Source organism: Maniola hyperantus, chromosome 11 (assembly GCF_902806685.2).
Source record: "Maniola hyperantus chromosome 11, iAphHyp1.2, whole genome shotgun sequence".
NCBI classification, from domain to species: Eukaryota; Metazoa; Arthropoda; class Insecta; order Lepidoptera; family Nymphalidae; genus Maniola; species Maniola hyperantus.
This window is the reverse complement of record NC_048546.1, coordinates 8,701,124-8,728,692: the sequence shown is the minus strand read 5'-3', so window position 1 is coordinate 8,728,692 and position 27,569 is coordinate 8,701,124. Positions and strand designations below refer to the sequence as shown.

Here is a 27,569-nt window from a genome sequence, read left to right as displayed (position 1 = left end):
TCTCTTCTATCTAATTAAAATAATATACTGATATGTTTTATCTGGCTAGAACCCAGAGCCGTAAAATCAGTTAAAAAAACAATAGTACGTCAATTTTTATGTCAAATCACAAATGCCTATTGTCAATTGTGATTGTCAAAAGTGGTTTCTCGTGTTTGCGTTGCCGAATCAATATCTTAATTTTTAATTTTATACAAATTAACTCTTATATAGGTACTCTAACTACGGTGTTTAAACATGATAATCGACGAGAATTTATTGCTCTTCTTGATATTGATATTTTCTTGGGCGGAATATTTGTGGGAATTATATCTTTCCCTACGGCAGGTACAGTGCTACTTACTTATAAATCCCAATGTAATTCCTATGACTTTATGAATGCTTACTTCTTAAGTTAAATAAGGATCCTAGTATAACAAGTCCGAAAATGAAAAACAAGCCCCGCTTACCTTTTTTTGGTATTTTGGTGGCCTACTGGCTTGAACCACGTTGAAACTCAAAACTGCAATCTGTTCTTATCTACGCTAGTTATGTGGCAGGGTATTACATTTACCTTTCTCCAAAAAAGCTTTTATTAATAAATTTTATATTATTTATTTTCAGTTAAAGATATACAAGACTAACCAGACCATCCCTGAAGATTTGAAAGATATGCTGAATGAAGAGTCTTTCAAAAAAGCACGACTATATGGTACAGACAAGTCTCAATTTAAAATAGTTAAAGAATTTTACAGCATATCACTTACATCTATAATCCTGTATAATAGATGGATATCTGTTGCATGGCAAAAATCTGAAAACATTGCAGCTGTTTTAAACATTAACGCAGACCAAGAAATCATCATAAGTTGCATATTTATGACATTTGTCACATTATTCAATTTTGTTGTTAATATGCCTTTTACTATCTATGGAACATTTGTCCTTGAAGAGAAACACGGATTTAACAAACAAACTGTTGGATTCTTCATAAAGGATCAAATAAAGTCACTAGTTCTTAGCCTAGTAATAACATTACCTATTGTCTCTGTTGCAATATGTATCATTTTGCTTGGTGGCAACATGTTTGTCGTTTGGCTGTGGCTCTTTACTACTGTAGCTACATTGATACTTTTGACTATTTACCCATCCGTTATTGCACCATTGTTTGATAAATTCCAGCCTCTATCAGACGGATCACTCAGGAAAGGCATAGAAAATTTAGCATCAAGACTCAATTTCCCACTATCCCAAGTTTACATTGTCGAAGGATCTAAACGATCCGCACATAGCAATGCATATTTCAGTGGATTGTTTGGTGCTAAGAGAATAGTGTTGTTCGATACTCTGCTACAGAAACATGATGAAGTAAAAAATGTTACCACAGGTTGTAATGAAAATGAAATCTTGGGGGTCTTGGCTCATGAATTGGGTCATTGGAAATGCAGTCATATTTACAAATCTATTGCTCTCACTGAAGTAAACCTGCTACTTTTATTCTCTGCATTTGGCTTTCTTTTCAAGAATTCTTTACTTTACACCACTCTGGGTTTCCCACCAGGGCAGGAACCTGTTATTATTGGTTTAATAGTGGTATTACAGCTGATTCTTGCGCCATATAATTCTCTGTTATCATTCTTTGCTACAGCTTTGTCCAGGAAATTTGAGTTTGAGGCTGACAACTTTGCAGTTTCCCTAAACTATCCTATGGAACTGAGGTCTGCCCTTATTAAGCTAGGGAAAGATAATTTGGATTATCCTATTTATGATAAGCTCTATTCAGCCTGGTATCATTCTCATCCAACTTTGTTGCACAGAATAGAAAATATAAAATCCCAAACCACTGGTGCAAAAATTGATTAACTTAAAATAAACCTAAAAATGCATTTATTTTTAAAAAGTACAATAACTTTGTAGTGACTACTACGAAGTGCATTTAATGCATTAAAATTATGTATAATCTGATTACAAGGATTATATCTCATACTTTATTGTAACTATGCAAATCCTATCTTACAAATCTAATCATTGTGGAAGATCATAGATATTTATAAAATAATTTATAGATGAAAAACTTAATTCAGTGTAAAACAAAAGGCAACTTAAGATATGTTGAGTCACAAATAGATATCTTTATTAATATTTTTGTAGTCAGGTTATTTATTTATGTATTTACAATTTTCTCATTGTATTGATAGTTTGTGATTTGCACAAATATGTCATAGATCATAATATAAAAACTAATAACTTACAACCTTTATTATAAAAAGTAGGTTAACTTAAAAATGGTATTAATACCAATAAGTACCTATATTTTTAAAGGCATTTAAAAGAAAATATTTTATACCAAATGAATTTTTATTTTTTTAGTTACCTAGCAATATGCTGACTTTATCACATAAGTTTGTTACCCAATATCATAAGTATAACATTAATGTAAAAGCAATGGTTGTCAATCACTTGTATAAGAATAAAACTTCTGCATCATGATGTCTCCAATTCTTTCGTTGCTAGTTTCATGTCTCGTTCCAGATTTCCTATAAAAATATAAAGACTCTTAAAAAGTCATAATGACAATAAAATCATAAAAACCTACACAGAAAGACCTACCTACTTTTTTATTCCTTTACATGTTAGCCTTTGACTGCGATCACAAATGGTGGTGAGTGATGATGCAGTCTAAGATGGAAGCGGGCTAACTAAGGGAGGTATAGCAGTTTTTATCATCTATTATCATCATCATGAGCAACCCATCGCCGGCTCACTACAGAGCACGGGTCTTCTGTCAGTGCGAGAAGGGTTTTGGCCATAGTCTACAACGCTGGCCAAGTGCAGATTGGCAGACCTTTGAGAACATTATGGAGAACTTTCAGGTATGCAGATTCCTCAAGATGTTTTCCTTCTGGCCAGAATCCTCTGACTCCTCGCCCTGCACACTATGAGTTGGGACCCGCGCGCCGACGTGCGAGAGTTGCCGCTTGAGCTCGCACATTTTCATTATAACATTTTGAAAACCGTATAGCAAAGTAAATAAGCTGATTTTTACTTGATAAAATAAAGTCTGCCTCTGCTGCACTCTATACTCCGTCTGTGAACATTGCGCTTTATCTAAGTAGGGTCTAAGTATAGTACGCGACAGGTCGAGATGACGATCGGGGAGGGAACGCCCCGCGCTAACCCGGTGCGGGCGAGTGCGGGATGGCCCCCCGCCTCGTACCATTGCCATCTCAACCTGTCGCGGACTGTAGGTAGGTTTTGCACGTAAATTAAATGAACACCTTTTATTGAACTGTTCCGCTTCTGCTATAGTATCTGGCAGTGGTTGACCTTTAGTTTCAGGTAGCGGCCCTAGGAGCGCTAACTGTCCGAATGACATAATAGCCAGCAGGGCTAGCGGCAGGTCGGGCATCGTCTCATCCAAGCTCACGACGGCAGGGGCCATCATGGCGGCGATGCGAGCAAACGTGGTCACGCCAGCCACTCCGGAGTTACGGCCTATAGTCGGAAAAAGCTCACCGGAAAATAAATACAGAGCTGGTACAGTGCCCTGTTGGTTAATAGAAAATGCATGGTAATTTTCTACGATATACTGCAGGTAGGTAGGTGTAGATATAAAAGTATGTTAAGTAGTTAGGTACGTCTTGTTTTTAGAAATATACCTAAAATACGCGAATATGAGACAAATCACTACCCATATCACTAAGTACTCATAATATTATAAATGCGAAAGTGTAGTTGTTTGTTGGTTTGTCCTTCAATTACATCACAACGGAGTAAGGATTTTTTGCATGGGTATAGTTAAAGACCTGGAGTTCTGACCTGGACTTTGATTTCTACTCTGAAATAAGTATAATCCGCGACAAGTTGAGATGGCAAGCGAGGTATGGTCATCCGCGCCCGCCCGCACCGGATATGCGGGGCGTTCTCTCCCCGATTGCCATTTCTTCGACCTGTTGCGTACTATAGCTGGATAGTAATCCTTACCGATAATCCTGCAAAACCCAATCCGGCGAACAGAAGCCTTGGCCAGTCATTAGCAAACACATTCTTCGGTATAAAGAAAATAAATACAAAACAGAAAGCCGTTATTATTTGAAATATCCACACGGTTGTCTTCCGTCCAACTCTAGTCACAATAAACAGACTAACTAACCCGCCCGAAACTGAGACAATGCCACTTATTGCGACTGTTAGGAAAATGTTCCCGCCGATATAACCGAGGTATTGGGAAAATGAGAAGAAAGCTAATCCAGTACAGAACCTGAAATTATTACGCTTTGGTCAGTCTGAAGCAAATATAGCCGCGGCTGAACCCTCCCAGGCTAAAACTATACTACTTAATTTAGAAACAAAGATAAGTATAGGTACCTATTATAAAACTCCAGATAGACAACTAGCGCGATGTTTACGCACCTTTGGGTAAAACGACAAGTATGAGCATGCTTCAAAATATGGCGGTACGTTCAGTAAAAGTCGTATAGAAATTATAAATTACCAGATTGACCCAGCCGAGGTTCGAACCCAGGACCTCCCAGTATGAATGAGGGAAACGATGCTCACCATTGCGAGAAAAAGTTCGTCTGCGGACTGTAGACTTTAGGGTAAATTAGGCTAAATAATTTTAATTTAGATTAAAATGGGAGAGTTACCAATTTATCGATAAAAGCAATGTTTTCAGCCTCATACTTTCAGATTTCATAAAAGCCATAAATCCTGGATCATTTCGTATTTGTTTTTTACATTTCTGCAATGAATCTTTGTTATCTTCAAAGTATTTTTCCCTGTTATTTTGCCGTGCAGCCTTATGTAGTATTTCTAGAAAAATAATGGAAAGTTTGCATGACTCTAAACTACAGCACTTGGCGAAAGGCAATCATGTCTTCCAAATCTTATTTTATGATTGTTGGTACAGGTACCTATAGTCTGCGACAGGGCGAGATGGAAATCAGGGTATGAGACGGGAGACGCCCCGCACGTCTCCCGCGCTCGCCCGCAAAGGGTAAGCGCGGGGGCTGTGCGGGGCGTTACCACCCCGATTGACATCTTGACCTATCACGTACTATAATAAGTAGGTCTACAGATGAAAACATGACGGAGTAGGGCATAGGACACCTATTATGACCTATGACTGTGGAGCTTGCGTTAGAAGGTCTACCTACGTAGGTCTGCACACCTACGTATACCTACCTACCTTCCTTCTGTTTATCCTGTGAACTATAGTTAATTTTACCATGCTCATAATGCACTGTGGTTTAAGTTTTGATGATCGACCCATGTCGAAACTGATATTATGGAAGGAGCCTCGTGTGGACAATGCGCTTCGAGCACGACTACAGCACGACAGACCAGTGAGCTAATTGTTAACTATTGAGTTATTGAATACTAGATGATGTCCGTGACTTCGTCCGCGTGGATTTAGGTTTATTAAAAATCCCATGGAAACTCATTAATTTTACGGGATGTAAAGCTAACTCTGTACCAAATTTCATCAAAATCGGTGGAACTGTAGGGCCGTGGAAAGCCAGCAGACAGACAGACACAGTTTCGCATTTATAATATTAGTATGGACTTAAATGGTTTGGTTATTTCGCTCGCCATCTCACAACCACTCACTCTCGGCGGTGTTCCCACTAGATTACAACGTGGGGTTATTCAAGGGGCGAACCAAAAAAATTCTGAAAGGCCGGCAACGCATCGGCAGTTCCTCTGGTGCTGCAAATGTTCATGGGCGGCGGTAATCACTTAACATCAGGTGACACAACTGCGCGTTTACTCGCTATTTGTATTTTACCCCGCCACGGTACTATACCCTGCAGGTACCTTAAAAACCTACTTTAGCACATATTATTACTTAGGTAAACAGAAAAACAGAAAATCTATATGCGCAGAAAATCTCGTGTTAAAGCTAACTGGTCAAGGTGGTTAGCTATAAGAGTAGGAAATAAGTAGATAATACTCAATTACCTAAAGCCTTCTCATTTTGTGCCGTAGCAATCAGCCATTTTGGTGACTCTGGTATGAGTACCCAGTAGAACATGTACAATGATGACAACGTGGCCAAAGCGAACTCTAGCTTCCTCCAATCCCTCAGCCAGTAAGCTAGGGCTGCCATTACAGTGTTCCCGAGTCCAAAAGGCAATTGGTACAAGATGGGTATTATTGTACGCCACTTACCTCCCACAACCTTTGAAACATTGAAAAGAACACGTGAAAGACATCTTATCGTGGTGGCCTATATACTCACTTAGCCGGCAAAAACCTCATCAAAATTGATCCTATAGTTTTTGAGAAAATAATGGTAACGGATAGCAAACAATACAAACATAATCATGACAACGTTAATCTCAAACGCATTGATTCTTCTTCAATGAATACATCATCATATCTCCTCATCCTTATCCTCATATCTAATAGTTCTAATATACTTACCTAATGTGTGCTCTCACTAGCGACTAAGCTATATTATTTGATAATCTTAGTAGGTATAGATACGAAAATGGGGGTAGAATGGAATTTGCTCCTGTACATTCTTTAAAAATGAGAGAGGCGATTTATAAATACTTCCATCTTCCATACACGCTAATATTATAAAACAGAAAGTGTGTTTGTCTGTTAACTTTTCACTGACCTCATTCTGTTTGACCGATTTTGACGAAATTTTGGCACAGAGATAGCTTGCACCTCGGGGAAGGACATAAATTACATTTTATCCCGAAAAATCAAAAAGTTCCCACGAGATTTTAAAACCCGAAATGTAGTTAAATCTAATTAATTATTATTGGTAAAGAGTCTACTCTGTAGTCTGTACCAATAATTTGTTAAGTAGGTAGGGGCTGGTTGCGAGTACTGAGTACCTAGCTATAAAACACCTCAATATTGAAGATAGTAAATAAGAAATAATAGAAACAGTTTTGTTTACCTCCATACTAATGACGAACGATATAATACCAATACCACCAGAGGCTATAGCTAACATGAACCAGCAGACCAGGAATATGCCGTAAGACGGCAATACGCTGGTGATGTAACTCATGATGCACTGCATCGTTATGCCGATCATAAGTGGAGTCTTTCTTCCATATCTATCCGCTATTATCCCAAATATTACACTACCGAGGAGTACACCCCACATCATAATGCATTGAGTAAGCTAAAAAATATATTGATACGTATTGCTAAAGTGTCATGACGTGATGTTCTTCACTCGATCACGTAAATAGTATAATCAACAACTACCAGCTATGCAATGAGACGATTCCTCGTTCTATACTTTACGAAGTTAGTAAAAAAATAAGGCTGTTAGAGGGGCGCCTATGAGATGCTTGCCTAGGGCGCTCTCGATATTTAATCCGCCTCTGCCTGCCCTTCACCGAGAAGTACCGAGTACCTAGGTAGTATTATGATTGTGTTGAGCTTGACACTATTAGGCGCCATCTCCAGTCTCCATAGACGAGAGAATTGCGACGAGACTAGCGCCCCAATTCTAGACAAACTATAGGCGCGACAGTATCGCCCTGTGGATATTAGGCCCTGGGCGGGTTGTATCGAATTTCGTCACTCGGCGAGACTCTCGCCGCGATTCTCTCGCCTGTGTAGATGGCGCCTAGACAGTGACACATTTTTACGATCTAACTACTTAAGTATATAGTAAAACCACACGAGTGGAAGTGAAACTGTGTCAGAACGTAGGCCGCGCTCAATTTGTATGTGTTTTCGTACGAAATTCGGTGGTAGGCAGACGTACGAAAAGGCACGAACGATCGATCCTTCGACTATGGGAGCGCTCTGCACTGCATGCGAGTTAGTTGTGGTACGGTTACGATGCGATAACGCATGCAAAGCGAGCGGGGCCTTGAAAACCAAAGAGTAAAGAAATCGTCAACGCACATGTATGTACCAATGCTTAGAGCATACAAGGTTCCAATCAGATCTAATAGTACGACTGAATACAGTGGTATCGTACACAAACTTCGGACAAGCCACCAGTGGAATCAACGCTCTGTCCATATCCGGCACGATAAGTATTATGTCCGGGTCGAAGATCAGGCATGGATGCTCTTCAATTTTCTAAAAAAAATATTATTAATAAGGTGTATTTCCACTAACTGTGGGCCATAAAGTCGTATTATCGGCCACGCAGATGGCACTTCTCTACCGAGATTGGCAGCCTTGGCCGAAATTTCGGTCGGAAAGAGGATAATTATTTTATTCATAAATACGTGACACGCTAAGAGCGGATTGGCAGAAAAGTGTGGTGTGTGAAACATTAGAAAACATTATAGAGATCAGAGGCTGGCTTCCAGGAGGGGGGGGGGGGATTGCGTAAACGCATTTCCCAGCGTTAAAAAAAGGCACTAGTAAAAGCGTAAAAAACATAAGAAGATAGTCAAAAGTAGGTAGTGCTTACAGGAGCACACATATATCGCCACTCTTCCTCCGTATACTTGTTAAATGATTTTGGTTTCGCGCACCAGAACTCCTGAGGTGGGGCCATGAAAATTATATTTAACTGGTACCAAGCTAGTGGCAACTTCAACAGTGCCATGAAAAAACTTATCCAGAACTGCCAGTTCCCAAAGTCTCCAACGATTTTAAAAGTTACATCGTCGGCATTGTAGTCGCCTGTGTTGCTACTTTTGAAACCTGGAAATATGATTTTTTTTTATTAATCGCTGCATAAATATAGAATTTATTAGGTACGTTTTAATATAAGTAGGTAACTGAATTATTTTACCTTTATTGGGGTCTAAGGGTGAGGGATCAATCTTACTATACGCAGGTAAAGAATGTGAATCTGAATCATTGTTTGAAATATTCATTTCATAAGAGCAACAGCTAATAATTTAATATTATTTTTAGTCTATTTTTAGATAACATATATATGCGATTAACTAATGAAACAGTTGCGATAGGAAATCGCTAGGTACCTATTTACACATGCTAAAAATACAAGAAAAAAACCTTCGGAAAAACATTTAATTTAAATCAACAGAGTAGTTAGTAATAAATTATTGAATTTAAAAGTTTTTTTTCTCGCGCCCTTAGTAATTGGCAAAAAGGAATTGATAAATCACGTCATATAAATCATAAATCTGTGGATAAAACGTAGTCATTATATTCTTATTATACTCTTTGGTTGCTCTTCTTTGGTCTTCTTTGGTTGCTTGTTTGGGTTGTCTTGTGGCTATAGATTATTAATAAATCACTTTACTATTATATTATATTCTAAGTCTTCGCACTGTGCCCTCTTATTGTACTCGTCTATGATCTAGTAATATAGTAGATAATCTATGTCTATGATTAGGCTGTAAAAGCTAGAGTCCAGAGCTTGAAAGTCAGTTGAAAAAGGCTATGATTTTTATTACCTGTAGCTCTTTCTTCGTCTATGAATGGTCTATAATCATTCTATAATATTGTAATCTATGATTTTCAGTAGTCTATGGTCTATTTAATGAGTAGGGTGATGAGTAGAGAATTGCGGTGATTACGATCGACTTTAATTTTTATTTTAAACTTACAACTTTTATAAATATTGTTAAATATTTCTGCTGAATGTGTATAATTTGAAGCTAGGAACTATGCCTCTGGCCAATGCGACGGATCCATGGCGAATGCAGAGTGGAGATGTCACAGTATGTTATTATTTTTTTATATTTGTTAGCGTAGTTTGTACACATTTTCCTTTTAGATTACTCATTTACTAATTGCTTTTGTATAAATTGATGACGTACAATATTTAGTGCATTTGAATTCAATGTAAAACACAAAATTAGTGGTTTGTTGTTACGCCCATGTAACATCTCATATTTTGTACTCAAATAATAATGAGATAGTAAACATTCATGTGCTCAAGAAGATCTACTACAACTTTACTAAATTTGATGATAGAGATCGTTAAATGGTCTTGTGATACAGTGTGTAATCAATCAAAATATATCAAGGTTAGTTTGAACCAAACCATCCAAACATATGGCTTTAGTAAATTATCATCCATCATCTTATATCATAGAAAATTCTATGTCCCTAAACCTGTTAAAATTATGATTCAGCCTATTAAATTTTTACTGTATTCATGAATTCCTTTATAATGTTATTTTATACAGTTGAATATAATAACAATACTTAATAATAATAATCTTCATAAAAAACATGTAGTTTACAACAACAAAAGTATTAGTGTGAGGCCCTACCTCCTGAGGTAGTGAAAACTTGTGTTTCAGGAGGCAGTGTCTTCCCATAATCATAACATCATTAAACAATAAACAACTACATACTTATAAATTAAAAACAACTAAGTACTTATAATTGATTAATATAATCGTGTCAATGGCTGGTCTAATATTATCGCTGTAGACTTAATATAATTATAATCAAAATTTCCAGCGTGGCATTACATCACAGACCACAAACAGTCTTCCAATGGTTGTTGAAAATGCAGCCGAGTCACGGCAGACATCAACAACAGAGAGTCTCGAGTCCAATGCATCCATAAATGATCAAAACTATGAACAGGAAGTTGAGCTACAGGATGTGGTCAAAGAAGGCCATGAGAAAGCAGATCCCTCTCAGTTTGAATTACTCAAAGTCCTTGGTGAAGGTTCCTTTGGCAAAGTTTTCCTAGTACGTAAAGTCAGTGGTCCAGATACTGGTACTCTTTATGCTATGAAGGTAAAATCATTGTTGTTATTTATTTGTTTTTCTTATTTCTGTACATAAACTTAATACTTGTTACAAACTAATAATTAAATTAAGTGGATAAAGATGAAGTTTATCTCTGTAATAGAAATTTCTTCCACCTTCTCTTGAAAGAGAAATTATAAAGGTTTTTTTTTTTAAATTCCATTACAAATCAGTCCTTGATTGCAATCCCATCTGGTGGTAAGTGATGATGCAGTTTAAGATGACAGCGGGCTAACTTGAAAGAGATATGTCATATTATGGCAGTTTTATTTAGATTAAGATTGAGTTAAAATGAGACGGATTTATGTGAGAGATATAGCTCTGTCTCGTTTTAACTAAACTTAAGTAACGATTAAGTGACTCTGAGTACGGCTGTAAGATGTTTTAGGTAACTGATTTGTAAAATTCTAAACTTTAATAAGTATATTTGTTTTAAAATTTGATTAAAGCAAATTTTCATTGTTTTATTTTTTACAGGTGTTAAAAAAAGCAACACTTAAAGTTAGAGATAGAGAACGCACAAAAATGGAAAGAAACATTTTAGTTGAAATGGGGCATCCGTTCATTGTTAAATTACACTATGCATTTCAAACTGCAGGCAAATTGTATTTAATATTAGATTTCTTGCGTGGAGGTGATCTATTTTCACGATTAAGCAAAGAGGTAAGTTAAAACTAATATTATATCTATTTGTTTGTTCCTTAGTGCGCCACATCAGCCACCAATTGTGAACGAGCGTTACGCAATTTACTGGTTTCCATACATACTCAACTTTTTGTTCACACTAAACTGACGATACGCTATTATGCTATACATAGTCGCTGACTCTCGGTGGCCGACTATTTATTATACTATCCCAATATGCGATTCAGGTACACAAACTGGGTATGTAGCTACAGTGTATTGTCAGCACAGTGTGAAGCAAAACGCAGTCTCACTTACACTCACAGTTGGGGGCTGACATTGCGTTAGGACTTACGTGTTCGCTCACTTAGTTGTTTGAAGTGTTAAAAATTTAAAATTTTAGGTGATGTTCACAGAGGAAGATGTTAAGTTTTACTTAGCTGAGCTAGCGTTAGCATTAGAACATGTGCATAAGTTGGGAATTATATACAGGGATCTCAAGCCAGAGAATATATTATTAGATGCGGATGGGCACATTGCCCTGACTGACTTTGGTCTATCCAAATTGCCCCCTAGTGATAAAGCCTACAGTTTCTGTGGCACTGTGGAGTATATGGCACCTGAGGTTGTTAATAGGAAAGGACATACAATGGCTGCTGATTGGTGGTCATTTGGGGTTCTTATGGTAAGAATTCTTATTTTTTATAAATCTATATATTATGTTTAAACAAGGAAAAGCTGACTGACTGACTGATCTATCAATGCACAGCTCAAACTACTGGACAGATTGGGCTGAAATGTGGCATGTAGATAGCTATTAAGTATGAAGTAGATATAGCTTATAATATCCGCTAAGAAACGATTTTCAAACATACAACCCCTAAAGGGGTAAAATAGGGGTTTGAAGTTTGTGTAGTCCATGCGTACGAAATCGCGGGAATAAGCTAGTCTTAATAAACTTTTAAATCTTAGGTTAAATCATTCAAAAGAAATCCCAAAAATATAAATTGGATAAAGGATCTTAAAATATTATGTTCTTGTTATATGTTATTAATAATAATAAAGCTCTTTATTTCCATCCTAATATACTGTTATATAATATTAAGGTTTAACAGTGGATACATAACAGGAAAAATTATGTACAAATTAAAGCATAGTTTCAAGTTTTTTTGTAAACTAGATGATGCCCGCGACTTTGTCCACGTGGATATAGGTTTTTAAAAACCCAGTGGGAACTTTTTTCCAAAATGAAAAGTAGCGTGTTAATTCAGGCATAAGCTATCTCCATCCCAAATTTCAGCCAAATCGGTTTTTTTTAATATTTCTAGGAATGATGCAATCATTCATTTTTATGGACTAGGTATAATCATATTTTTAAGAGTGTCAAATTGGTTATTTTTATAATTCTTTATTTTACGTTTCCCTTACAGTTTGAGATGTTGACTGGAAACCTTCCCTTCCATGGCTCAACAAGGCATGAAACAATGACACAAATACTTAAGGCTAAACTTGGTATGCCATCTAATTTAAGCGAGGAAGCACAATCACTACTTCGGGTGCTGTTTAAGAGAAATCCACATAACAGGTACACATTCAAATAAGATTCTAAAACTTAACTCTACTAAATTTAGAAGTACCAAATGAAAAACAGTTAATTTTTTCATGAATATAATACTAAATCACTTAGCATGGCTTCGCCTGTGCTGTATAGGTATTTTAAAAATTCCATACGAACTCTTTGATAAAATGTAGCCTGTACCCATCACCGGGATGCAAGCTATCTCTTTACAAACTGTCGTCAAAATTGGTTAACCGCATGAACCCTGAAAAGCTTGCAGACAGAAAGACACACTTTCGCATTTATAACATTAGTATGGATTTTCGTAACGTCAATTAGACATTTTATGTGACATCAAAGTTTATATTTTTGTCACATGTAATATTATTCTTATTGCTTATTCTTGTCTGTCGTTCCCACTTAGAGTATTTAAACTAATAGAGAGAAAATATCTACGGTTTTATCGTGTAGTTTTTGGCACAGAAAATGGCGGCGCTTGTTCATAGTATCAGCTAATCAGCTGTCATAACAAACGATTAGGTTATTTATTTACAAGAAAAACAAGTACTTACGCTGGCACAGCAAATGGCGGATTGTGCCGAAACCCTGTTTTTATAGTTATGTTGAAATGTAGTGCTGTCTCTTACACACTTAAGAAAATTTCGATAAGCTTGAGCTAGTTTCCGATCCGCTATTTTCTATAGGACATTAGGGCAACTCTTTATATCCCTATGCGTTCCCAGTGTCACATAATATTTTTGTTTTTAATGTAAGCCATGTTGGATTTGTCATGAGGTCATAGTCTAAAGACGTCAAAGACGCTAGACGTACATAACATTATAGAAACAGATTGTTCCTAGAATTATAACTCTTGTGTAGTCTGGTATTAAAGTCGTAAATAGCATTGCATTTTTTCCGATATGTAAATTTTCCTACAGATTGGGAGCTGGACCCAATGGCATTGAAGATATAAAGGATCATGAGTTCTTTGCAAACATAGATTGGGATGCATTATTAAAAAAAGAGGTATGGATTGGAATATCAGTTTCTATTTAAAAACACCCCTACTCTATTCGCGGAAAGAATTGTGTAGGCATCAGTGGCGAGGGGTGAAAATCTGAAAAAGGGAAGCCGGAGCAACAAAACAAAGTTTTGACGAAGATATTTGATATTTTTTTAACCTAAAAAAATATCAGCTCCACACCACCGTCACCGATTCACCATATTTTGTAAAAGCACTGGTATTTTCAAAATCTTTGTGACTTTGAAAAAAGCCTTTTTATGGTGCTGTGAGACACATCTGTGCTTGCTTGCTTTATTAAATACAGACTGAACCCAAACCAAATCAAAAACTAAGTATACCTAACCATTTTAGTCTTTAGTTTCAGTCAAATTAAAAGATAATAATCAAAGAGATTCCAACACAATCGCTAACACAAAAACAACAGTCATTTGTATTCGAAAGGAATATGCCTGTTCTTTTTTACGAAATGAGCTAAAATCTAAACATCTACTTATGTGAATTTAATGCCATTTCTTATGTTGAATTACCAAACTGAAACTAAATCAATATTAACTTACACTTATTAGAATTATTAATCACTAACCCCAATTTATTATACTATCAAAATAACATAATCACAAACTTTAAAATCAAGCGCGCATGATGCTTCACCTTCACGTAAACAAAATATGTATCAAAGCGCCCTACAAAATACAAAATAGTAGTATGTACCTGTTGAAACAGTACTGTGAATACAATTTTTAATTTGGAGGTGTAATACAATAACCCGGCATGCAGCGGCTTATTCGTGTCAAATTTGTCTGACCTGTCAGAGCTACAAATTCGTATTTGCTACCGGGCCAAATTAAATTGGTGGTTCTCGTCCGTAAAGCAAGACAGACGTTGTTCGCTTCCTAGGGAAATGAAAGAGATAGAATGCTAAGAAACCGCTAAGGCATAACCCTATGTTTACCGGGTTGTTTGCGAGTTTACTCTACTATTATATTAGCTTGTTTATAACTATGACTTGATGCATAGCATAGATTTTATTTGATGTTATTATAAATTTTTAGGCAAATAAATTTCGTACACAGTACGTAGCATGCATTTGGGCTTTGGCCTATATTTATGTCACTAAGTACTAGTAGTACTTAAGTACTTACGCTATATGCCAATTCTGAAAGGGAAGCCTATGGGAATCGTGTTATATGGACATTTCGCCACTGGTAGGCATAGCGCTCTCTCTCTGTCACATAATCCCATACAAATGATAGAGACAGAATTCCCAGTGGGCGCTAACTATTTTGAAGCACCAACCAATCACAAACGAAACTATTTGAATTACGAATGTTTTTTGAAAACGTGTTTGTTATTTTTTTTATTTTTTAAAAGAATATTAGCCATGTTAAATGACTAATATTCCCCTTTCCTCTCCAAGGTTAAGGCCTACTGAGATTTTTGTCTCTATCATTTATATGGGATTAACAGAGAGAGTGCTATACTAATTTATTTGCGCGGATAGAGTACAGCTTTCAAGTAAGTTTGAAGGGTTTTAACGCGCTGATTATAACTGCAGGTGGTGCCGCCGTTCAGGCCGGCGGTGTCGCGCGCGGACGACGCGTTCTACTTCGACTCGGAGTTCACGTGCCGCACGCCGCGCGACTCGCCCGGCGTGCCCGCCTCCGCTAATGCACACGAACTATTTAGGTACGTTTTGGCACGAATGAAAATCTTAATAAAAAAAATTCTATCCTTTTCCGCAGGGAACATTATGAAAGGAGTAGTAATATATTTAGACCTGTTATTTTAGTTTGGCGATTGTGTAGAACATAATCAGCCACACTATTGTCTTTGCGCATTGTTTACGTACCCAAGCCGTATATTTTATAGTTTAAAGCAAATTTTTAATTGAATTATATTTTTCAGGGGATTCAGTTTCGTAGCGCCGTGTCTACTAAATGACGACAATAACAAAACAGTGACAAATCAGAATCAGAACCACGTAGCTCCAACCAAAACCTCCACCGAAGAATTCTGGTCAGGATTCGTAAATAGAAACAATTTCTTCGACGAATACAGGTAGGTTTTTCTAAAAAAAGGTCCTCCGTGTCTAACTTTGCTTTTAAAATATATTATACGTAGGTATTCACCAGATCTTTACTGCCTTTACTTTTTATAGATTAACTTTTTCTTTAAAAACTAATAGACTTTGAGATATAGATGATTATAAGACCTTATAGTCTATGTTTTTGACCCTTTCCCGTCTAAATTTCGAATGTTTTTTGAAAACATATATTTTGTGATTAGTTGGTGTATCAAAATGGTTAACGTGTACTGAGATTTTTTGCTCTGTCATTTATATGGTATTACTACGTGACAGAGAGCTATATTCTTTCCGTGGATAGATGTAAGGATAAGGAATGTATATTTTACTTACTGGAATGCTTGATTTCAGATTAATGGGTGAATTAGGCACAGGATCGTTTTCCGTAGTCCGGCTGTGTGAGCACAAGACATCGCGCACGCAGTACGCCGTTAAGATCATGGACAAGCTGCAATACGATCCAAGGGAAGAAATCGAAATTCTTTTAAGGTAGGTATTTTTTACTGTTAAACACCCATCTCGTATTTTATTTCCTAAATAAAAATGGGGACATTCAAATATTAAAACTGAATATAATTTTTTATTTATTTATTGATAAACAAAAAAAATCTAATGTGTTATCAGATACAGCCAACATCCTCACATAATAACCCTCCGTGGAGTTTACGAGGAAGGAGGTCGGATACTAGCAGTGACGGAGCTGTGTCGAGGCGGTGAACTATTGGAGTACATCACGCAGCGGCGCTACTTGTCTGAACGAGAGGCCGCGCCCATACTGCGCAATGTACTGCACGCCGTGCATTATCTGCATCGCCACACCGTTGTCCACAGGTATACCTATGTGACCATAATATACTAGCACTATTGGAACTATTGGAGTACATCTTGGTACTTAGTTATGTTTTCATTATTTACAGCGACTTAGCCCCAAAGAAAAAACCTTCCAGTTTCCGTCTTCGTGTCTTATGTGTCAGTAAAATTAGAAGTCATCGAAATCGATCATAATGTGTCATCGGTGATAATAATCGAAATCGAATAAAAAATCTTTGACAGCAATTAAACTATTTTTCTCAAACTCCCTATCAATAAGGACTTGAGTGAAAAAAGTATTTCTGTCTATCTAACAATAAATGTCATTGTTCAGGGACATAAAGCCGTCGAACATCCTATTCGCGACGGCGGACAGGCGCGCGGCCGACGTGAGGCTGGTGGACTTCGGGCTCGCGAAGCAGTTGCGCGCGGAGAACGGTCTCCTCATGACGCCGTGTTACACTGCCAACTTCGTAGCGCCTGAGGTGCTCAAGCGAGCGGGATACGACGCCGCCTGCGATATCTGGAGCTTAGGTATCGGTTTACACAACATTGAGAATGACCAAGCAACACTGAGCTATGCTGCGCTGTGCTGTGCTATGCTCTATCGCTCCTCTTAGATTATAATGAAGATGCAAACAAACCCTGCTGCGCTGCGCTTTGTACTGCTGTGCTGTGTTTAAAACTGCAAGAATCGCGATACGCGCTTGCTCGCTCGTCGACTCATTGCCCATCTCGCTTAGTCTTCCGTATATCTCGCTTGCACTTGTGTATGCATGTCGCGTTGTTGCAGTCGCACAGTTCAGCAGCTTAATATGTTTGTTGAAAAAACAGCACTAAAATTCAGTTTATCTGTGCACTGCACTGCGCAGCATAGCTCAATGTTGATTGGTCATTTTTGAGCTGCCTTTTTAGTGGGCAACGGAGCGACGACGGCGGAACCGCGACACAAGTTGTTTTTTTTTATATAGACTAATGCTTGGCTGCAATCAGACCTGCTGGCAAAAGATGATGCAGCCTAAGATGGAGCGCGCTTGCTTAGAAGATGCCTATTCAGACTTGACTTGACTTTTGACACTACCCATATTAAAATGGGACGGCGAATTTCATATCCTAGGGTTTAAATTAGAAACGAGTTAAAAAAAATAACAACTTAGCAACAAATTAGCTCCGGTACAACACATACCTGCAGAGTGGAGACGAGCCACAGCTTATTTTTTTACAAACAGCTTAAATTCAGCTATATCTGTTGTCATTTGAAAATGGTATAAAGAAAAAACATGGTAGAGAAACTGGGAGGAGAAAAAACCATGAGTCATAATAACCCTTTTTATTGCGTATTTTCTTTTAGGTGTGTTGGCGTATATCATGCTCTCTGGCAGAACGCCTTTTGCGTCCACAGGGGATGACACGCCTGAAGCTATTTTAGCAAGGATCGAGTCTGGAAAGGTAGGTGAATCAAACAGTATTCAATTTTTAGATTGTGTTTAAATTGCGCGTGATATTTAAGTTAATTTATAGAGGGATGTGCAATGATCAGATAAGAAATCAAGCAATCAAACAAAGAAGTTAATTTTTTAAATTAATTGTAAGTTATTTGGTTTATTTTCATAACATAATCATTAGGTACTTGGCAGTAATTTTTTAAGAGATTTATATTTTTGTAAACAAGAGTTCGATCCAATAGTAAAGAATTTTGAGATGACTCTAGATGAGACTTAAAGTAGCTGCGTGGTAAATATCGATCTTGCCCGCAATTCGAGTACGGACACACTGAACTGCACGCGTATTGCGGTGCAGTTGATGGTTAGTTACGAAGCAGTTGTCTCAACTGCATTCTAACTACAATCTTGCAGTCTGCTTTGCAGTCTTGATTAGACCTGAGTAAAGCTACAGTCGCCTCTCTCGCATCGCGGAGTTACCTCACGAACCGTTTCACCTTACTTTTGCAACCTTATAAAGTTATTATAAATTCACCAAAAGGTGGAGACATCGAGCGGCGCGTGGCGGAACGTATCAGCCGAAGCGCGCGCGTGCGTACGGCGCATGCTGCAGCTGGAGCCGGCGATGAGGCCGCGCGCGCACGAGCTGCTGCGCGAGCCGTGGATCAGCCGCGACGACCCCGAGCCCGTCGCCGCGCCGCGCGCGCCCCCGCCCGACGACGAGCCTCCCCAGCAGGACCTGAGGCGGGCGGTGGACCTCACATTCCAGGTAACAAGTTATTCCAGCTGCCATATAAACCCAGGTTGTATTGAGATATGCTCAACACGATCACAAGAATGCACGAATACAGCGCATGCTCTAACTCGTGTCCGCGATGCGGCCGCGCTCCCCCGCCCGATTATAATTTATTTATTTATTTTATTTTTATTATTCATGTACCAAAAATTGTAGTTACAAAGTAATAATAAATTAAGTTACATCGGAAATGCTTATCTCTAAACAGAGATTTCTTCCAGCTTCCCATTCAAGGTTGTGAGTGAGGCGTATCAAGAAGTGGAATAGGTCTACGGTACTAGAATCTAATAAACTACATAAATATCTTATAATAAATACCCAAATCAACTTATATACAATAATAATACTTATCATACATAATTATATACATAATATATGAAAAATATAAATACATATAATATATAAAATACTCTATATTAATGATAAGTAATACTGCTTCACTCTGTATTTGAATGAGTGTACTGAGTGGCAGTTCTCTCTGACATTTTCAGGAAGTGAGTTCCAAAGTTGGGTAGCTAGTACGGTGAAAGATTTGTTATAGAAGACTGTGTTACAACGGGGAGTGACGAGAGGATTTTTTGAGACACACGACCGCATAGGTCTAGTAGGAGGGCGGGATAGTTGAAATCGCTCCACTATAATCTCCCTAGCAGAACCTGCGAGAGTGGTAGACCTCATATTCCAGGTAACCGAGTTATTGCAGCTGCCATATAAACCGAGTATGAAGCGTGGACCAGTTGCAATGTTCCGCTTCGAAGGAACCCGCCCGCCTCATCAGGATTCCAGAATCATACTCCAAGTAACTTAACTTTTATTTAGCGAAACTTGACTGACAACAAAATATAGCTCGACGACTCGATTGACTTCAACGGGCTGAGCTGCAAAATACTTGAATTGTCGCGGGGATACCTCTTGTGGATATGGAGCTAAAGTAATTATTGGAGATTCATGAGGAAGTCGAGTTGGGTTGTGTTCGAGCTGTTTTACAGGATTTAATAAAGTTCTCTACCAACTCATGTTTTAGTAAAATTCGCGCTTACCTGATGCAATCCCATTATCCATGCTTTCATAGAATAGAATAGAATATAATCGAATATATTTTTATTCAAGTACACTTTTAAAAGTGATTTTGAATCGTCAACTAGTTTAATTAAGAACCAGCAAGAAACTCATACTATACTATTTACACTTCCAAATACATATTTAACACTACAAATGCGAAAGTGAGCGTCTGTTAACTTTGTCACAGCCTACCGTTGAACCGGTCCTGACAGGGTATATTCTTTTCCCAGGCCATGACTTCTGCACCAATGACACCTCACATACTGGGCCCGGTCACACAGTCGACTCTTGCGCAGCGCCGCATCAAACCGCAACGCCGGTTCCCGCCTACACAAGTATAAAGATAGGTATACCAATAAATTGCAGCGACTCTCCTTTCTCTTTACACTTGGCAGTTGATTGCTGAACATTTACATCAAACAGTGTAGGGTTTCAAGTTATTAATAAACGAGACACAAGAGTAAATACGCCAATTTTGCCTAAGTATGGAGAAGTCGAGACATATGCCCGTCTTAATTGCCAGCTGATTTACCCCAACGCACATCGGGCTGAGTTGCTAACTCAGTGTTCAACACTAAATGATAGCCACCGAGTTCATTTGACATTTATTTTTAAGCCATTAAAGGTTTCCTACGAACAAATTTTTTACTATCACTCAGTGAAGCAGCAATGTAGAACCAACTAATGTCCAATGAGCTCGGTTACTGTCATTCACTGTTGAACAATGAGGTCGCGAATCACCGCGCAGGTCATTTGACCAACGTAACAGCATCTTCACACTACCGTTTCTCCAGCGTAGACGTTCGACGAACATATAACGGACAACGCGACGCACGCGCTATATTAACTCGTGAACGCTGCGATAGTGCGTAGTCGCTAACACATCGTCATTTGCAATCGCGAACTATTTGAAATGATTTTTATTAAAATACTAGCTGCCCCGGCGAACTTCGTACCGCCTAACAGTCGATTCTTTTTCAGGATTTTTAAAAAAAACTCTCCATAAGAACTATCCTCGTACTTCAAGGAATACTATAAAAAAAGAGTAAGCGAAATCGGTTCAGCTGTTCTTGAGATTTGCGATCAGCAACACATTCAGCGATTCATTTTTATATATAGAGATATTCAATTAAAAATGTAATTTCTAACGTGACACACGCGCCGCGTGCTTGGTGGAGAAATCAGCTGCGCAGTGCATACACCATAAGTTCGACGAAAGGCTACGCTGGAGAAATGCTAGTGTGTAGGGGCTCTAACTTGTCATTTTGCATGGACTTTCAATCGCCATGATTTGACAACTCCATACTAATTTAAAAAATTAACAAGACTCCAGTGTCATGTTTATTAACATAAAAACTTCATTTATTATTTTAGTTTACAGTGATTTATGTTATTTAAGAAGTCAAATATTGTATATATATGGTCTAAAGTACAGTCAGTGTGCAGAAATTGTGTGTTTTATACAAGATGGATTATTGAGGGATGATGCTAATTTACAAAAATTATAAAAATATATGAAAACTCAAACAAATTATTTGTATTATCTTGCGATGAAATCACGTAATACATCAAAATATATCAAAGTACAAACTGCACAGAGATCTCAAAAAAATATTTATTAAAAATATTGTATTTTGCTACTCTTACAACAAAACAACGACGATAAGTAATAATTTGCTTCATAATAAAGATAATAAATAATATAAAAAAATATTAAGTACAATAAATATTATGATGGCTGACTGTACCCAATTGTTACAATATGTTCTTTATAATAAAACGGTACAGTGTCTTAAGTGTAAGTTTTCAAGTAAAAACGTTACTGTCAAGCTGGGCGGCAGCACTAAAGGTGTATTTACACATTCGTAAAAGAAGGCGTCACGAGTGGCGACCTTCCTGTTCACACATTTGTCTGCACAATCGCGCAGTGGCGAAAATATGCGCGACAGAGGCGAATGTGTAAATACAGGTTAACGCTTATTTCACGTTATTTGACTTGAAATGTTACACTTTAGTCCTGAAATTGGAACGCGTATACGAAATTGATGTTTTTTTGACGAACGTATATTTCCGATCGTTTCTCGCTAGAAGTGAAAATACCATAATTTTTCGTCTAATTTATCAAACATCGCGCATCATCAAACTAGTGTTGCGACAAGTCAACTATTATTTTCAATCATGTATGATTGATATTCAAGCCTATCGTAATCGCGCATACGAATTGACTTATCGCATCTCTAAATCAAACTGAGATTAGATAAAGTACCTATATAAAAACATTATGAAATTAAAATATCATTAATTTTATCATTTACTAACTGATGCATTTATTTTATACATACTTACTCAATGCACCAACTATCTAGTTGGGGCATTGAATTCAATCGTATTGCAATTAATTCGTATAAGTTTTCTAACACATTCCATGATTTTCATTTACAGAAATTTAGTTAGACATTTATAGAAAAATATATTTACTGAAATAAAAAATTATGAGTATATAAATATAGGCCAAGTTGTCTTCCTAAAATATTTAAATTTTAAGAAAGATACTATATATTTTTTAAGCCACTTGTTGCTTACCCACCTCTTTTAGTCTATCTGTGCCATTTTAAAACTCTGAGTCCCACTGAAACATTTTTAATCGTGCAATAACTTTACCTCTCTTGCTTAAACTATCTATGAATATTATATTATATTTATATAGTATAATGGCCATTTTTATACAGTATTACTATTATTGACTTGATGTCATAACTTCTACTATACTACTACCTAAACTCTATTAACAAATTATAATTTATATTTTTGTAAGAAACTAATTATTATTCTTTAGTTTAAGATAGATGTGTAAGTTTAAAAAAAAGATTTACGAGAATTATATATTTATATCATATTAGATAGTTTGTTTGTGCTCTATATTTCCTTCAGTCTAATGTAATCAAGTATTTTGTCACAAATCAAAATGGCCTAACATGCTCATCATATTACAATGATTAAATATGTTGCGTGTTTCACTACAGAAAACATGAGTGGATGATTATATAATATTTTCAAACATACTTAATAAATGCAATCCCCAAATGTAAATGATTTAAAAAAATCATTAGTTTTCAATGATAATTTAAAAAAAAACATAGATAAGTAAACAATGGGACGATCTTCGAACTAAATCTTCGAACGAATCTTTGAACTAAACTAAATTAACAGGTCTAAATCTAGTGCTATCCTTTTTGCAAGCAACATTATGAAAGGGATAGCAATAGATTTAGACGTGCCTTTTTAGTTTAAAGATTGTGTACAACGGAATTAGCCACTATATTATAGTAATTTTATACGCTCATTTATTACCGAACTTTCATCACATCCACACGTGTTTTCGATTTATTCTACCATGTAATTTTATATAAGTTGTATTTTATATTAGGTTGTAAGTAAACAATGTCTATTTTGTTGTATGCTTTAATTAGTGGTAGTTATCAGATATTGAATGGTCAAAACCGTAAATTTTTTCAAACCTCAGGTTAACTTCAATTAAAGACCTTAAGGTAATATACTCGTAATTATGATATGACAATCTTGTCACATCTTTTCATGTTCTACGTTTCTTTTCATTGTCTTAATTCTTTAAGGAATTTAATGTATCTTAAACGTGATGGTTTTCTATATATAACATAATAATAATATGCAATGGCCTAATTCTGTTGTACACAATCTCTAAACTAAACTAAATTGACAGGTCTAAATCTAATGCTAGCCTGCTGGAAACATTATGAATAGGATAGCAATATATATTTAGACCTGTCATTTAAGTTTAGTTTAGCGATTGTGTTTTACAGAATTAACCACTATGTAGGTATATTTTATATTACATAGCGATGTTTATTGGGAATCAAAATATACATTTATTTGTGTAAGTGAGCCAAAGTTTAAATTAATTTGTGTTACAGAAATGCAAAATTTTGAAATTGATAAATGTATGGCTTATATTTTTCAATGTCCCACACAAATATGCGCGAACATATTTATATAACTTTATCTAGTTATATTATTTATGTTTAATCAGCGTACATTTACTTAACCAAAGATTTTATATATATTTTAGTCACGAATATCGATGAAAGTTTGACCCTAATGACATTTTTTATGTGTAAGAAATTGTTGTTGATAATATTGTTAAGCGAAGAGTAAAGCCTCAGTCGGACTGAACTAAACCGAAGTCTGGTCGAACTTGAAACATTGGCAATCGTACTTATACGATTTTATTAATATCACCCATCTTTGTAATAAGGTTCTGTCATTATACGCTCAGACATAAAAACTGTAGAGATTATTCAAATTGAGATTATTAAAATACCTATCCTAACCAATATTTTACTTTTTAGGGTTCCGTACCTCAAAAGGAAAAACGGAACCTTTATAGGATCACTTCGTTTTCTGTCTGTCTGTCTGTCTGTCGTGTCTGTCAAGAAAATCTATAGGGTACTTCCCGTTGACCTAGAATCATGAAATTTAGTAGGTTAGGTAGGTCTTATAGAACAAGTAAAGGAATAAATCCGAAAACCGAGACTTAAAAAATGAGATAAGAGAATAAAAAATGTGTGTAATGAACAAATATTCAGTATTTTCAACTTTTAAAGTAAGATTACTATATCAATTGTGGTAGGTATCATATAAAAAACCTCTTCATTCTAAAACAAATTTTTATTTATTTTTATGCATAATACTTTTTGATTTATCGTGAAAAAAATCGAAAAATACGACTGTAGTATGGAACCGTCGGTGCGCGAGTCTAACTCGCACTTGTCCGGTTTTTTATCTGTAATTTTATATTTTCTTGAAGTATGGGTAGGATTAGTTAGTAAATGGGCATATTCTCTTGTACACAATCTCTAAACTAAACTAAATTAACAGGTCTAAATCTAGTGCTATCCTTTTCCGCAAGCAACATTATGAAAGGGATAGCAATAGATTTAGACGTGTCATTTTAGTTTAGTTTAGAGATTGTGTACAAGAGAATCAGCCCCAATGTACTGGTAAAATTAAATTGGAACAACTAAAACTTGATTATATCTCAAAGATATTTATTTATTTTGACAGAACCTTAAAAAAATCTTATAACTTTTAGTTTAAAAGATAGCATAGTATTTGAAATGTAAAATTATTTTTTTAAATTACCCATTAATTCGTTAGATAAGTAATATGTCATAGTAATGGTATGAAATGTGTAATTAAGATTGCGACGCACACATTATTTATAATCACTCCTATTGTTCAAGAATTGTTAATTTTATTATTTTTTGCATAATATTCTGTTTAAGTAGGTAGTCTGTTTTTTAGAAGGTGAAATAAAGGTACAATATTAGGGATTTCTTGGGATTAAAACATACTATCAGGGCGTGCAAAGGCTAAACCGGGACGGGCATTGTTTAGGTAGGTCCTTTTTACTGGCAAGTCATAGTAAAAAATAAGCATTGAGCTATTTTAACAAGGGAAAGCAGTGCTTTCATGTCTCTATGACCTGCACGCCACTGCATACAATTGAGTACAATTATTACTAGTACGTATCGAATACAAAGGTATGTTTATTTATTTTAATTCGGATATATCTATACTAATTAATATAAAATTGGAAAAACGGAAAGATTAAAACGTGACAGAAAACGAGATGGCACTGTACGAAATATTTCGAACTTTGTTTTTTTCCTCAAATGAAAATAGTGAACAAACAAGCAGGCGGGGTCATCTGATTATATTTGCTTCATTAAAAATCTTTTCGGAAAATCAGAGTTTATACGGGATTTTTAAAAACCTAAATCTACGCGGACGAAGTTCCTCCAAGTAATATTATTTATTTATATATAACTAACAATTACTTTTTATGTTATACTGTAGGTACCTTTACTTCAGTTACAAATAATCTGTACCTAATATAAATTGTTGGTGCATAATAAAAATAGCATCCTAGAGATAATTACTATAGATGTTAAATTACAAGCAACTAACGGAATTGAATATTGAAAATAGACGCTTAATCAAAATAGGTACATTAACGATACTGTAAAATAAAATAGATCTATATTCTATATCTAGAAATAATGTTGGTACATATCTGGTGATAAGCCTGTCATTGTATTATCATATCATGATTATATTCACTATTTTCATATTTAAAATTAATTATTATTGCAGTAAGTAATATATTTCATTCATTATTATTTGTAGTAGGTATAGAATGAGAATTATACTTATTTTATGCGACATTCACATTTTCAATAGGCTGGTTTTATTAGCGTATATACTTAATATAATTGATTTAAATTTTATTGGTCTATGACACACTTTCTGTTATAATATTATGTATGACTATACAATATAAGTACATACAATACATAAACCTATAGCATTTAATTCAAATGTTGTAATTTATAAGTATGCCAATTGCAGTATGCTCATACAATGGGCATTCTTTTTGTAGACACACGAACATAAGGAGCTCTTAAATGCAACTAAAGAATAAAGATAGTCCACGTCTTAGGATTAACAGAATACGGTGTGCTGGTGTAGAATTACTTTCTGTCAAATAAAAATAAATAAGCAATTTCGACAAACCGTTCACAAGTAGCAGAATAATAGGGTCTCTACCCACTGCACAAAACACCGTGCCATAAACTGCATATTAAGTGGTTATAAAAATATTGTAATGTACTAGATGTTACCGGGCAAGGAGCGATACGGTTTAAAACAAATTAAGATCTTTCATATTTAATTTATTGTACAAAGCATATTTTTGCATAACATTATGGGTGTACAGATAATATAGAATGAACATGGCATGGTTTTATGTGGTGGGTGAAAGCTTTAGATGTTCTTATTGTTGCCTCGATAAATAATTGCACCATACAAAATAAAAATGTTCAAATTTTCACTATAACTGTAATTGGAACAAGTAGTTCTCCAGGATGTGGTTATTGTATTAGTAGTGAACAATAATATACGTCCATGTAACATGTTGGATGATGCTGCCTGCACACTTGTTAAATATAATTACATATAGATATTTTCCTACTAGTTAACCTACACAAATGTAGTTTTTTTCTATGACACTGTTTAATCAAATTGTTATTCACAAATGAAAATAATTTTATACACAAAGTGACAAGTAACAGGACCACAGAATATAATTCATGAATGGCTATAAGCTAGGATCTTTGTGGTGTTAATGTTAACGTTATTTTATCACATCTGTCTATTTTTCTATCTTTTAAATATAAATAAACTTAACAGTAATTTGTTAAAGTAGGCTCACATATATAATGATTACAAATGTAATATATTGTTGATATTGCTTAAAACTGTTGTTTTATTTATTTAAGTCTGATTCTGTATAAACTGCTTACGGTATTTATGGTTAATAATCGTAGAACAGAACTTCTAAGAACTTGCTAATTGCTGTGTTACTATTGCAAAATACCTTATCGGTCTGGTGGGAGGCTTCGGCCGTGGCTAGT

At 35.9% G+C, this 27,569-nt stretch overlaps 4 protein-coding genes across 4 annotated transcripts in view; 2 read left to right on the top strand and 2 right to left on the bottom strand.

The window, feature by feature from the left end:
- The window catches only part of LOC117986288 (beta-secretase 1-like), a 121,593-nt gene that overhangs the window by 20,617 nt on the left and 73,407 nt on the right, over positions 1-27,569 (bottom strand). The gene's annotated exons all lie outside the window — the stretch shown is intronic.
- LOC117986355 (CAAX prenyl protease 1 homolog) lies at positions 127-2,473 on the top strand. The gene is made up of 2 exons (XM_034973194.2): positions 127-327; positions 604-2,473. Exons 1-2 carry the CDS (start codon positions 238-240, stop codon positions 1,840-1,842), a joined length of 1,329 nt encoding a protein of 442 aa, XP_034829085.1. The 5' UTR covers positions 127-237; the 3' UTR covers positions 1,843-2,473.
- LOC117986694 (organic cation transporter protein-like) overlaps positions 2,413-27,569 on the bottom strand; it is a 109,899-nt gene continuing 84,742 nt past the window's right edge. Inside the window, exons 2-9 of the mRNA XM_069501755.1 lie at positions 8,387-8,622; positions 7,867-8,046; positions 6,899-7,129; positions 5,944-6,163; positions 4,629-4,794; positions 3,964-4,240; positions 3,258-3,526; positions 2,413-2,516 (exon numbers count right to left, since the gene is read on the bottom strand). Coding sequence (XP_069357856.1) covers positions 2,432-2,516; positions 3,258-3,526; positions 3,964-4,240; positions 4,629-4,794; positions 5,944-6,163; positions 6,899-7,129; positions 7,867-8,046; positions 8,387-8,524 — 1,566 coding nt within the window. The 5' untranslated portion in view covers positions 8,525-8,622 and the 3' untranslated portion in view covers positions 2,413-2,431. The remainder of the gene's footprint in view (positions 2,517-3,257; positions 3,527-3,963; positions 4,241-4,628; positions 4,795-5,943; positions 6,164-6,898; positions 7,130-7,866; positions 8,047-8,386; positions 8,623-27,569) is intronic.
- On the top strand, positions 9,445-27,413 carry S6kII (Ribosomal protein S6 kinase II). The gene is made up of 14 exons (XM_034973181.2): positions 9,445-9,611; positions 10,363-10,647; positions 11,137-11,322; positions 11,687-11,968; positions 12,714-12,868; positions 13,780-13,867; positions 15,421-15,551; positions 15,771-15,923; positions 16,300-16,437; positions 16,573-16,779; positions 17,093-17,292; positions 18,110-18,207; positions 18,742-18,969; positions 20,289-27,413. Exons 1-14 carry the CDS (start codon positions 9,558-9,560, stop codon positions 20,397-20,399), a joined length of 2,316 nt encoding a protein of 771 aa, XP_034829072.1. The 5' UTR covers positions 9,445-9,557; the 3' UTR covers positions 20,400-27,413.

Excerpts from the sequence above, each read along its gene's own strand:
- S6kII (XM_034973181.2), top strand. The coding sequence starts at position 9,558 with ATGCCTCTGGCCAATGCGACGGATCCATGGCGAATGCAGAGTGGAGAT. Across the intron at positions 9,612-10,362 it reads TGCAGAGTGGAGATGTCACA|CGTGGCATTACATCACAGAC; the intron begins GTATGTTATTAT and ends CAAAATTTCCAG. Across the intron at positions 13,868-15,420 it reads ATGCATTATTAAAAAAAGAG|GTGGTGCCGCCGTTCAGGCC; the intron begins GTATGGATTGGA and ends TTATAACTGCAG.
- LOC117986355 (XM_034973194.2), top strand. The coding sequence starts at position 238 with ATGATAATCGACGAGAATTTATTGCTCTTCTTGATATTGATATTTTCT. Across the intron at positions 328-603 it reads TATATCTTTCCCTACGGCAG|TTAAAGATATACAAGACTAA; the intron begins GTACAGTGCTAC and ends ATTTATTTTCAG.